Source organism: Cimex lectularius, unplaced genomic scaffold (genome assembly GCF_000648675.2).
Source record: "Cimex lectularius strain Harlan isolate CLEC.00 unplaced genomic scaffold, Clec_2.1 scaffold289, whole genome shotgun sequence".
NCBI lineage: Eukaryota > Metazoa > Arthropoda > Insecta > Hemiptera > Cimicidae > Cimex > Cimex lectularius.
In genome coordinates this window covers 1-13077 of record NW_019392889.1, presented here as the reverse complement: position 1 = coordinate 13077, position 13077 = coordinate 1, and the positions used below count along the sequence as shown (strand labels likewise).

The 13077-nt window shown below is 31.3% G+C and overlaps 2 protein-coding genes across 3 annotated transcripts; both read right to left on the bottom strand.

Annotated features, from left to right (window-relative positions):
• Nucleotides 1–664: 664 nt before the first annotated feature.
• LOC106666509 (protein AF-9) lies at nucleotides 665–9176 on the bottom strand. 2 transcript variants are annotated; one of them, XM_014393764.2, is made up of 6 exons: nucleotides 8898–9176; nucleotides 8262–8439; nucleotides 3927–4147; nucleotides 3616–3768; nucleotides 3400–3543; nucleotides 665–3332 (listed from the first exon to the last, which is right to left on the bottom strand). In XM_014393764.2, exons 1-6 carry the CDS (start codon nucleotides 8907–8909, stop codon nucleotides 2004–2006), a joined length of 2037 nt encoding a protein of 678 aa, XP_014249250.1. In that variant the 5' UTR covers nucleotides 8910–9176; the 3' UTR covers nucleotides 665–2003. The 2 variants fall into 2 exon arrangements, with proteins under 2 accessions (XP_014249250.1, XP_014249249.1); XM_014393763.2 differs by lacking the exon at nucleotides 8898–9176 and adding an exon at nucleotides 8546–8850.
• Nucleotides 9177–12118: 2942 nt separating this feature from the next.
• LOC106666532 (lon protease homolog, mitochondrial-like) lies at nucleotides 12119–12692 on the bottom strand (the record flags this gene model as incomplete). The annotated part of the gene is made up of 2 exons (XM_014393805.2): nucleotides 12119–12467; nucleotides 12528–12692. Coding segments are annotated over 2 exons (312 nt in total), but the record flags the coding sequence as incomplete, so codon positions are not given.
• Nucleotides 12693–13077: the final 385 nt, after the last annotated feature.

Genomic DNA, 13077 nt, shown 5'->3' with positions numbered 1-13077 from the left:
ACAAATGTGATGTATTGATTAAAGGAACAAACAAGCAGTCTGCTTTATCTGTACTTGAACCAAAGCGAATATATTAAAATAAATTAAAAAAAGATGTTATCACAAGAGATAAAAAATAAATAAAACAAGTTGGGAAATTATTCTTTAAAAAAATATTTTAAACAAAATAAATGAATTAATGACCAAAACAATGTTTTCCTTCAACATTTTAAGTTAAATTTCCCTTTATTTAACAATACCATAGTCCTTTTAACAAAACAAACAGAATAACTACAAATAATACATATATATTTAAATTCTCATATGTACGCTATTCAGTTCTGTGCATTACAACACAAGTAAAAATATCATGAAAATATATTTACAGTAATAAATTTATTGTTAAACTTTACAATATAATAACCTTTGTCTAAAATTTGTATTCGAGTAGTTTTTTAATTACTAATACTATATCCTTTTTTTTAATAAAATATTTAATGAACCTTACTGATGTTATAATCACAGAAGGTATTAATTGTCATGGGGGCAAGAAACACCATTTACCTCTTGATTACTGTTTCAAACAAATCTTAAACCGTGTTTCATCAAATCTTTTATAAAATATCCATATTTACAGGCATCTGAGGCACTTTCATCATTATGATTATAAATACATACACACACACACACACGCACGCACAAAGAAAGTTCTTCACAACTACAGAAAAGAAAAGAAATAAAAAGAAAGAAAGAAAAATTAACTTACAAGCTTTACTAATTCACAATCTTTTTACACAATCATTTTAGTCCCTTTTCAAGATAACCATTAATTGTTATTAAGGCATTTTATGTTTTCAAAACAGTTTTATATTAAAGGCAGCTAATATTTGTACTTCTATTTCTATTAAGAGGCAATATTGAGGTTTTTTTTCTGTTTCGCAGTTACAACTTATATGACGGCTTATAAAAGTTTGCTGTATGATTGGCAATACTCCAGTTTAAAAAATACAAACGCCCCTTTTTTACCATATATTACACAAACACAGCAATGTAATTTTGTTTTGCTTTTTAATTACATTTTTATAAATACCGAATTTCATGTTGAAACCATTACTATCAACTAAGAATCTAAATTATGCTTGTAAACAACAACAAAACAAAAAATCAGTGACTTGAAATAAAAAGTCAAATATTTTTAGAAGTTTGTAAATAAATTTGAATACTCCTACTTCCTGATAACATTTTCTCAAGTCAAGTTTCTGGACATTTTCAATTTATGTGAAATATTAACAGATTAGAAAGAATTTTTTCGATTAATACAAGCAAATTAATAATCCAATCAATAGTTTTATAAGGGCTAGACATTTTCAACAAAATATAAATTGATATTAATATACAGAAAAGTTTTTCATGTTCAAAATAAAATTAATTCCGTCATTAACATTACAGATTTAACACAAAATATAATTAATATGTATCAATAGTAATCATCAAATTTAATTTCTTAATAAATGTGCTATTAAACAAATTGTAAAATAGATTAAATATCAATTATTTAATAAACTGAGGTACAATCTAATTTTATAAATTTTCTGGACTATAAAGTAATACATATTTTCTAGTTTAAACCCAATAGCATTCATAATATTGGGAATTTTTTTATGATTAGTTTGATTGTAATACTGTTATACTGTATAATTAATCAAATTTTATATTCTAGAGTGGTAGCTATAAGATTCATTTTTAGGAACTTGGGATTGCAATTTTTTCCATTTTTTAATTTTCTTTTTTTCTCAAATATTTTAACAAGTAAATTTTTCAGTCTAGTTTATTAAAAATAATTAAATAAAATGATAATAAACAATTGGATGAATAAATACTCTAACCAGGCCAGAAAATTTGTTGAGCAAAAGAACTAAAAGTGAAAGAATTTTAATTTAAAATGGTAAAAAATATACAGTACACACATATATATATGTATATACATATGTATATAAAATTCAAAAGATAAAATAAAACTATTATCAACTTGCTGCGATAAACATGTCCTGCAATCTTTTTACAGTACTTTTGTCTAATGCACACAAGTCAAAGTCAAAAGTCCTTTGGGTTATTTCAAATCTACCTGTTTCTGAGATGACTTGAACCACTTTTTGCAGATCAGCATTGTCCTGCAACGTCATAATTTTGTGTTGAAGATCCTTGAGTTGGGTGACGTACGCATCAGTGAAAATACTGTCGGGCGAAGGTGACCTTTCAATTTCTTCATTTCGGAGCAATGGCGACCTCTCGATCTTCTCTTCTTTTGGTTCAACTTTGACTACTTTCTCACTCGGTTGATCCTCCTTGTCTTTGGACTTCCTCTTTCTTTTCTTACCTTCTTTCTCTTTGTCTTTAGATTTTTTCTTATCTTTCTTCTCCTTTTTCTCTTCTTTCAGTTCAAATTTTTTCTCCTCAAGTTTTTGCTTTGGAGGTTCCGTTTTGTCTTCATCCATGCTACCTGAGAAATCAGAGTCTGAATCTTTATCAGATAGTTCTTGAAAAAGCATGTTTAAAGGGTTGACACCAGCTTTATTTTTTGGTGGGCTAGGAGATCTTTCTCTAGGAGGAGTCTTTGGCTTGGGAATTTTAGGTATTAAGACTTCTGGAGATTGTTTGTCCATTTTCTCTTTTTTAATTCGACTCTTTTCTTCTTCTTTTTTATGTTTGTCTTTCTTTTTGTGTTTATGTTTTGATTTTTCTTGTTTTATTAACTCGTGTTGCCTTTCTTTGTCTTTCTTGTGTTTAATTTTCTTATCTTCTTTTTCGTTGCTTTTATCTCTGTATTTAGATTCTTTTGGTTCTTTAATTTCTTTAGGCTCTCTTATGGGTATGGATGGGGTAGGAGGAGGAGGGGGAGGAGGAGGAGGAGCAGGAGCAGGAGGGACAGGAACGGGTTCTAATTTCTTCTCTATTTTCTCCCTTTCAACAAATTCTTTCTCTTTCAATTCTTTCTTTTCATGTTCTTTGTGTTTATCTTCTCTCTTTCTATCCCTATCCTCCCGATTTTTCTTATCCTTATGCTTTTTATCTGACTTTATACTGTCGGTTTTAGAAGATTTTTCCTTTTCCCTATCATCCAGTTTCTTAGACTCTTCTTTCTTTATTTCTTTAAGAACAGGTGGCAAAGGAGATATCGATTTTTTAATGGGTTTTCTCTCTTTCTCTTTGTGGCTATCTTTGTCTTTACTCTTCTCCTTTTCTTTCATCTTTTCGGCATCTTTATCTCTCTTACTCCCTTTGGAACTATCTTTTTCCCTGTCTTTGTCTTTGTGAGGGCTATGCTTGGTAGATTTAGAGCTTGAGTCTTTGACCTTAAAAATAAAATAAAATTATTATAGATAACCAACAAAATAGACAAATTAATAAACACATTTTTACCTTATTTTCATACATTAATTTGGACTCTGAACTTAGTTTAGAAGGTTGTTTGGAATTAGGTGAGTGTTTCCCTGTTTTAATTGGTGGTCCAAAAAGTGCAGCAAATGAATTATTGCATAGGACTTCTTCAGGTTTTGTAACGTCCTAAATAATTAATACATAGAATTTAAGATCTTAAACTAATAAAATATCAATTTTTTTGTGTCTAATATTTACCTTTGGTTTATGTTTCTTTGGTTGGTCCACATTATTGTTTAATTTAATCTTTGAGGAAGAATGTGGTGATGATTTTAAATCATCTAAATGACTATTTGATGTGTTATGAGGTTTTTCAGCAATTGCCGCTAGTCCATCGTTTCCTATTCCAATCTGAAAAGTCAATTCAAAGTTAAGCATTATGCACTTATTGTATAAATGGTCTATTAAAAATAGTTTACTAGATGAACATATCAAACAAGTGATCAACAAACTGACGGCCCAGTGATAATTATATTAAAAGCTTAAGACAAATATTAACAATCACTTACACCACCGCCACGGATAAGTTTCCTTCTAAACTCCTCTGAAGGATTTGGGAAGTCCGTTTTGTGCCTGGTGACGTTTGAAATGGTTCCATTTGCTCGGATTGTCAATTCGTAGTAAAAAGTAAGCTTCCTATTCTCATCTTTAGTTTTAAGGTAAATATCAATCGGTAAGCTAAATCCAGCATATCCAGATTCTTTGAGAGAATAAGGTGGTTCTTTAAATGCTGAAAAAAACATTTAATTTTAATAAATATTATAAATGATCTAAAATAACCTATTTATGAGAAAAAAATTGTTAATAAATGTTTTAAATATTGAATCCTTGTGCTCACTTTAGAAAAATACAAGTCAGCAAATCTTTAAATATTAAAAAATAGCACTACAAGAAAGATATTAACAAACCAGGTTTTCAACAATAGATACAGTCATCAAATTGTTCCTACTTTTTTTAAATGTTATGATACTTTTTTTAAATGAACGTGGTATAAATCAATAGGTTAGGGATAGTTAGGGGTTCTTTTGTTTTTCCCAAAGAGAAGGTTTTAATAAAACAGAGCAATGTTTTTCCAAAGCACCATTATTTGTATTGTTTATGCATATTTAACATAAGGGTTAAGGCTCTAATGCAACAGCCGTTAGGTTTATGGTCCCCTGTGTTTTAATACAGATTGGCAATAGGAAGGAATTCTTATTATGGTTTTGTTAACAAATCGTCTCATGCCTTACACTTAATTGTGACTTCACAGATGAAGACGTGCAAAGCAGTTTCTTTATATTTTGTCACAGAGCTAAATTATGTCTCTTCAGATGGCAGAGCCCTGTTAGCAAGCTTGTCAATGTTCTAACACTGATTCTATTTTGTTCAGCTTTTTTTTTTTAATTATCTCTGCTAATGACTATTGCAATTAGGATCTAGGCCTGTAAATCTTGAAAAACTTTTGTTTTTTATACCAAGTTAAAAGGACCTTGTTGGATTGTTTAATACAATCTTCCAAACTTCTCGGAAGCTTGGGCATCTGTCTGATTGGCAATTATTTTCTTAGCTTGATCATCTCTGATCATTAGTTTATACATTAAGCACAGTTTGAAATGCTGAAACACGTCAGATTAGGATAGTGAAAAAGAGAGAGCGAGAGCGAAAGAAACCTCACAGTCCTTACCATGATATTTCAAAATTATTTTTTTACAATTAAAGTAATTCCTTTCTTACAGGATGGCACATGGGTGTCAAGAACATTGGTTCCAACCACTTTAGAATACTTTTTTTCTTCATTTTATTCTCAATTAAAAAGCCATGGGCTGTGCAGTGATTAAAATCCAAAACCGCTAGGGTAGCAAATATGAATGTTTCTAATTATTGGTGTCCCATAAATATATCATTTCCTAGGCGAGAATTATTTAGAGTCCATGCCTCCATGAGGAGCTAGGAGAACAATTTTGGATCAGTTTGCTTCTTGCAAATATCTGCAATATTTCAGATGAGGGCTACTCTTGACGTGTGTTTCAACTGTCCTCCACCTGTTTTTAAGTGAATTCGCACTTTATGCAATTTTTGCTCATAGAGGAGCCCTTAATGCTTGTTTGATGGCAAGTTGTGTGAATTTTTCATAAGTAGCCATGGTCAGAGAAAATGTAATTATTTGAATTCAAGAACACACTTTTAAAATATTGTACATAAAAAAATTACAAAAATCATTTCAAATTTATGCCAACTACACTGGAACAATCACTACTGACAGACGAATTACTCTGAGAAGTCTTTTAATGTGAGAGCTCAAATGTGTAAATTGTCTGTAGATGCAGTCAGATATAGTTGGTTCAAGGGTGAGACGACCCTAATTCCACTTTAGAAACTGATTTGTATTTTAACAATTTTTTTTTTAATTCAGCAGCATTTTTTATTTTACACTGATCAAATAGAAAATAGATTTGACTGGAAACAATGCCATTATAAATATGTTAAAAGCATGATAAATAAGTTGTGAGATTTCTCTATATGGTGATGAACCTGCCATTTGGTCGTCCGGGTCTGGCAAACCAACATATCAAGGATAGGCAGGCCAGGAATATCAATCCTCAATCATCATGGACTGACAGATCAACATAGGAAATAAGCAAGCCAGGGTGATTGGCAACATCCTAATTACATAAAAAATAAGCCCATACTGACAGAGACAAGTAGTACCAAACTTGATTTTTGTTTACTCCAATTTATCTAATAAGAAATTACATTATATAAGACAATAATTAGACAGTCATTGGTAATGTTGAGAGTGAGTTTGCCTTCAAAAAAATTTAAAACCATCTATTAAAAATTTGATTGAGTCAATTTGTAGACAAATTTGTTCGTTTTGCCCTGATGATGACCTTAAAATAGGTTAAGCTTGTTAGTAACAACTGAATTTGTTTTTCATCCAGACATACAGAGATCCAGATTATTCATGAGTAAAAAAGTGATCAATACATGTAAAACTTTAAACAAATTAGACGTCTATCCGTTTATTAAACTTTTATCAACTTAGTTATTAAAATGACAGACTTAAGCAGTAAGAACTTGCAATCAAGTTATCTAAGCTTATAAATATTGTATGTTAGTATTTTTACTGTGACCTATATTCACTAGAAAATAATATTTTCAAATTTATAATTTTAGAAAATAGTAAAGCCATTGTTAATTGATCTGCGAAGTGTAAGGTCTGTGAGGTGATGAACCTACAAAGGTTGATTTATAAAGGCACATGAAGAGAACAGGTCTGGTCTGTGTTTTGAGGGCTTGTATTTATTACATGTACATAAAGTGACTGTGACATGAATTGCCACAACCAATTTGACGGTTCAGTTGTGATCAAGTCGCATTGTTGCAGTTCCATTTTTCAATTGAAGATTTGGCTAGGAAATTTGTTGGAGGAGGAGGAACGGACTCCAATGTGTCTACCCAGCATGGAAACTCTACAGAACGCATGTCCAATTTAAAGTCTTCAAACAATTAATTCCAAATGATCGCAATTAAATATTTTAGGATGAGGAGGGAATGATTCCAGCAAGGAATGTATCTATATTATAGGGTGGTACTTGTTTGTCTTTTTTCGGGGTCTTTCTTATCGAGAATATATTTCATCAGTAAGGCAGAAGGTGTATAAGGAGGAGTGGCAGTGTTTTGTTATCGTCTCACTTCGCTGTGACCTCAGAATATCCTCGCAACAACAGATGATGAGATTTGGGCCTGGTTGGTTTCAGCATCAAGCTCTTCTGGGAGTGCTTCTTCGATTGCATCTATTTGTTCTGTTAGTGCTGATGTTTCTTGCACTGAAACATTAGTTTGTGTGTCTCTGAGGTTTGAATAAGGCAGAATTGTATCAACAGACGCGTACTGAGCGACAACCTCAGCCGAATTGTTGGTAATGACAAATGAGTGGGAATCTTCTGGGAATCGCATGTGCGATTGCGTGTGTATAAACACTTCCAATGAAAAGCAAGGAAGCAACGTTTCCAACGACCCGTCTAGTTCTGTTCATGTTTCTTTTATGTGTCTATAATCAATCTAAATTTGATCATTGTGTACTTACTTGGTACGTCAGACCAGGATGATTGGCAACAACCGAATTGTTTAAAAAATACACTGTTATCCATTGATTAAAGTTTTTTTAAAACTTATTTATTAGAATGTCGACAGACTGAAGTAGAAAGAATGTGCAATCAAGTTATCTAAGCTAATAATATTAGTATTTTTACTGTGAACTATAAACACTACTGACTAGAAAATAATATTTCAAACTTAGAAAATAGGAAAGGTGCTGTTAATTGTTTTGTGAAATGTAAGGTCTGTGAGGCGATGAATCTGGGATTTGGTCTTTTTTTATTGGAACGGAAAATTTGCGCTTATTTTTATGTAATTTGGACACTTCCTATCACCCTGATTTGCCTATCCCCGCTATGTTTGTCCGTCAGATCAGGATGAACACAAACGACTAAATTACGTAAAAAATAAGCCCAAACTTTATACTGACACAGACTAGTAGTAATAGTAACGGAATAGCTGATTGTTTTGTGAAATGCTGTGAGGTCTGCGATGCGAGAATCTGTAGCTTTTACTAAACCCTAAAGCTGAGTGAGAATAGAGGAAAATATCGGATACAATCAAACTATATTGTTTTATTTATATAGAGATGATTGATGAAATATTTGACAACATATATGACAAGGATTAAAAGCTATAGTTTAACACTAATTTAATTTTTTTTAAATAATAAGTAGAATAAAACCCTAATGACTTGCTCATTATCATATTGAAATACTTGTTAAACTAATACTAAGGTTGTATAAATGAATAGGTCATACTTCTTGTCGGCTTTGAAAATGTGTTGTGTAGATGAAACACAACTTTATCGACGAAGTGGTGTATATCAGCCCCATCTACGCCGCGTACAAATACTTCCCAGTCATGGGTGAAACCGTTTGGGGTTTTCTTGTTCCTCAACGTTGCTTCATGACCAATTTCAAAGTGCACCCGCACACACTAAAAACAAACATGAATCGTTATCACTTATTCGCTGGTTTGTAATCCAACGGAGAAAAAAAATATAAAGATTTATTTTATTTCATTTATACTTTTTTTTCCTTACATATGACTCATTCATTGTTTATCGTTTTCAGCAATCTCCTTTAACTTGGACACAAAAAGAGACAAAAACAAAAGGGTATTCATTTCTCTCTCACTCTTATCAAATGGTCAAAAAATGCCACAAAGCGATTTTTATTTATATTATTACTCAGTTTACGAGGTGAAAGATAAACATTTACAAGGAAACAACTAAATTGTGCTTAATTTAGAGCAAGAGACGAGAGGCCGATACAAAAGAGGATTCGTTATGAAAACAAACAGAAAACTTGTTCTGTAGCCTCGAGGCACAATAAAATAAGTGAAATGAGTCAGAGAGAAAAATAAAAGAAGAATGGCGCAAAATTTCAACTTACCGAATACGCCATCTCCTCATCCACACATTTTATAATAAATAGATTTTAATATTTAACAAGATAAAATTATCAGCAATAGGAAAAAATCCTTAGGAAATACTTATTGTAACGGTTTTGAGAATACGGCGAAAGTGTTGGAAAAATAAAAACCGCTCCGCTTTTCGAAAACGGATTAAAAATAGTCTTTAGTTTTAAAGTGATTTTTTTGTCTTTTGGGTTTGTTGATTGGTCAATTTTCCCGATATCACCTGTGTTTACATCCGCCATCACAAAGCAACATCATCAACACAAAACTTACAACTGTAAACAAACATAGATGGTGCTGTGGAGACATCACAACAAAAACCCGGGAAATATATACAAAAAAGAAAAGAAAAAGATACGACAAAAACACTGGAAAATGCTTGAGATTTTCCACGTTTCAAAGCCAAACAGTCCTATCAATCCAACCTTTGTACAAGTTTAAAAATTATTCCAAAATCTTTATGAAAAAGCCTTTAAAAAAAGTTTTTCTTCTAATGTAATTATACTTATTGTCATTACAGTCATTAAGAACTATCCTAAATATTGTTAACTGAATAACTATAAAACTTGCATAATCATCTACTAATGCTCTCTAATCAATTTATTCAACAAAAATTTACCCCTATTTGTCTTTACTGTATTTATTTATTTAACAAGATTGAAAATACACTTTTTTAGAGAAGATAATTTTTTGATAGTAAATAATAATAACAACTCATATAAATTATCCTAAATAGTGTAGGGTGTAATATAGTGAACTCAAACAACATAAATTTATTTTCTATGTAGCATTTTCAAAGCTACGATTAGTTTCTTCTTCAGCATCCTACGGGAGATCGGTTTAAGATTAACTAGTCCACTATTAATTAAAATTAATTTAATAATTATTGTGCTATTAAACTATTAAACATTACATAATTACCAAAAAATACAGTCAATTTGTTTCAATAATAGTCATTAAAACTAATTTCTTAATAAATGTGATAATAAACAGATTGCATGATGGATTAAATAACAATTATTTAATGAAGTGAGATACAATTTGATTTATAGTTTATCTGAAGGTAATTATTTATGACAGTGAATATTATGAATTGATTTCGTATAAATGATCTTCAATTGTGTTCAATATATTGAACTCAAGGAATATACCAATTTATTTTCTGTGTAGCATTTTCAAATTTCTGACTGGCTTCTTCAGCACCATTCATCGTAGCATCAGTTTCACACTAACTAGTCAACTGTAATATTAATTAAAATTAATTGTAAATTATTTGGCTGTTAAACATAATAGCACAATAATAGTCATTAAAATTAATTTCTTAATAAATGTGCTTAATAAACAAATTTCATAACTGATTTATAGATTATCTGAACTGTATTTCCTAGTTTGAACCCAATAACATTATTGGTAATTTTATATCATTAGAATTATCATAATATTGTTATACTGTATAATTAAAGGTATTTTATATTCTAGACGTAGAAGCTGTAAGATTCAAAACCATACTTGATATTTACATAGATTAGTTTGTGTCTGTGTATTAGATCACCAGGTATGAGAATAGGGTAACCCTCATATGGATACCTGCTCATAAGGGGCACTATGGCAATGACAGCGGACAGCTTGGCCAAGGAAGTATCAAATACTGCGTTTGTCGGGCCACAACCGGTATTACTCCACTCTTTAAGCACAGCAAAAGAGAGTATAGGTAGCTGGGGCATGAAACAATTCCTTAAGGAATGGAATATGTCCCCCGGATGCAGGCAATCGAAGGAGTTTCTGAAGGAAATCAAACCTAAAGAAACGAAATGGCTACTCTCTAACTCTAGGAGGGGAATAAGGAGGCTGATAGGTATCCTAACGGGCCATTGCCCCTTGAGAAGACACCTCTTCATAATGGGTACTCTACCAGACCCCTTCTGCCGCTTCTGCGAAACAAAAGAAGAAACGGCTCGACACTACCTCGCAGAATGCGATAGGTATGCTAGGGAAAGATTTAATACTTTCGAAGGAGAGGAAAAGGGACCAAAACACTCCCCAGGATAAAATGGTCCACAATCCTGGGGTTTGTGAATAGGTCCAAAAGGTTTATGCAGGACTCGTGAGCCGACCAGGTCCCGGACCTTTTAGGGATGGGGTACGGGCCTACTCAGGCTTTTAACCCCTCGGGTCCTGGTCGCCCGCCCTGTGTAATATATAAGTTCTGTGTATTAGAAAACAGTGTGAACAATGGAGGCCACATTAAATCCTCAATTCTTTCGTTGGAACGACACATAAATTATTATCTATGAACAAAGCTTTATTTTTACTTTCAAATTATATCAATAATGATCAATAGAGAAAAAGTTGTAATAATAAAACCAATTTTTTTCTAAGATTGTTGATCATACTTATCGGTGACTTACAATGAAATATCTTATAGACTAATTATTTAATATACGCTGATGCTACTTTGTTGTATTAAAAATATATATTTTGCCTTTTACTAAAAGCTGCCGATGATTTTGCTTTCCTAAGAAAAAAAATGTGAAACAGAAAACTCTTTTTCATTATTAATGCATGATATGTAAATAAATAAGGAAGAACACTGGTTGAACTGGTCAACGCTAATCACTTTACTGGATCTGTATTTCGTCTCATTTTCACTCTTTCTTCATTCTTATTTGTATGTTTGTAACAGTTTACTGAAGAAGGTGTGAATCTATGACGCATATGCGTGAAACATAAACGATCTCTAGCTGTTTGGATCAGTGAGTAATTTGGCAGGCTTCAGAATCAGAAACAACTAGAGGTTTTCCAGAGAATGGATAAGTAATGTAATGTGAGCATTTTCCTGATGATTAAAAAAGTAATAATTATAATACATCCAATATTATTATTTAGTTACTAAACATAAAACATGGCTTTACATTTTTCATTTTCCAGAAAAGTTCCAGTAAAGTCACAAGATAGATCCTAGTAAAGTTTAGTAACTAGATAGGCCTATGGAGAATCAAAGAAAACATCACCCTGTTCATAATTCATCGATTATGGTTTAACTTAGTATAGTATATGCTAAGTTTTTACTTTTTACAATGGTTTCTCAAATCATCAGAGTTAATATTTCAATAATAAAAATAGGTAAAAAATGGTACTAGACTTTGGACGACTACTTAGGTCAATACGCTCAATTACAAAATATATAATAGCAAAATAACATACTATAAAAAAATGTTTATTGACTACAGAAACAATAACAATGAACAATAATCACAATGCCTCTATTGGATACATTTGTACAGATAATCAATTTCAGTGATCATGCCCATTTCAATTTTACAAAACGTTTCGTGGAGTTAGGGAAAAAAGTGTTTATAAAACTTCACTTTTGAATTATTGTAGAAATTGACTAAATGCTAGTTTGGAAATGCCAGCTTGTAAACTTCATCATAGTTGGTGACAAAGTGTATTTCTAAACCTTCGGTAATATATGAAGGCAGGTCATTAAAGTCTTTTTTATTCTCGTCAGGAAGGAGAACACAATTTACGCCCACTCTTTTTGCCTGAAAAATTAATTAATTATATATAAATAATAACTAAAATAGTTTTTTTTTAATACATACTGCCATGATTTTTTCTTTGATTCCTCCAACAGCTATGACATTTCCTTTTAATGATACTTCACCAGTCATTGTTATGTTTTGCCTAATTGGCCTGTTCATCGCTAAAGATAAAAGTGCTGAAACGATGGCAATGCCCCCACTTGGTCCATCTTTTGGAACAGCACCCTACAATTATAACAAATGAATCAATTAATTATGCTTTAACACAAATAGATAAATAATTATCACAATATAATAAACGTGAGATGATTTAATTTATTTATTTATATATTTTCATTTATCTACACGCTCCACTAATAGTATAACATGTAATAAAGGTACATATATATTTTTTAAATTGAAAATAAGATTAAGTACATTAAATATTGTCCTTGCATAATTGGCTATGGATTTTCGGATTCTTTATCAACATAAACAACCTTAACATATAATCATAGAAATCCATTTATCAAGACTTGAAGGGACTGGGACTTGTCTGGAAGATCGAAAGTCCGGATAAACCCAAAATTTGTGATTTTATTAGGTTCGTGTCATAAAAACAGACTTAAAA

Coding starts and splice junctions, on each gene's coding strand:
- LOC106666509 (XM_014393763.2), bottom strand. Junction 4,148..8,261: donor ATTTTCAAAGCCGACAAGAA/GTATGACCTATT, acceptor TGTTTTTTTCAG/CATTTAAAGAACCACCTTAT. Junction 3,544..3,615: donor CAAAGAAACATAAACCAAAG/GTAAATATTAGA, acceptor TTAATTATTTAG/GACGTTACAAAACCTGAAGA.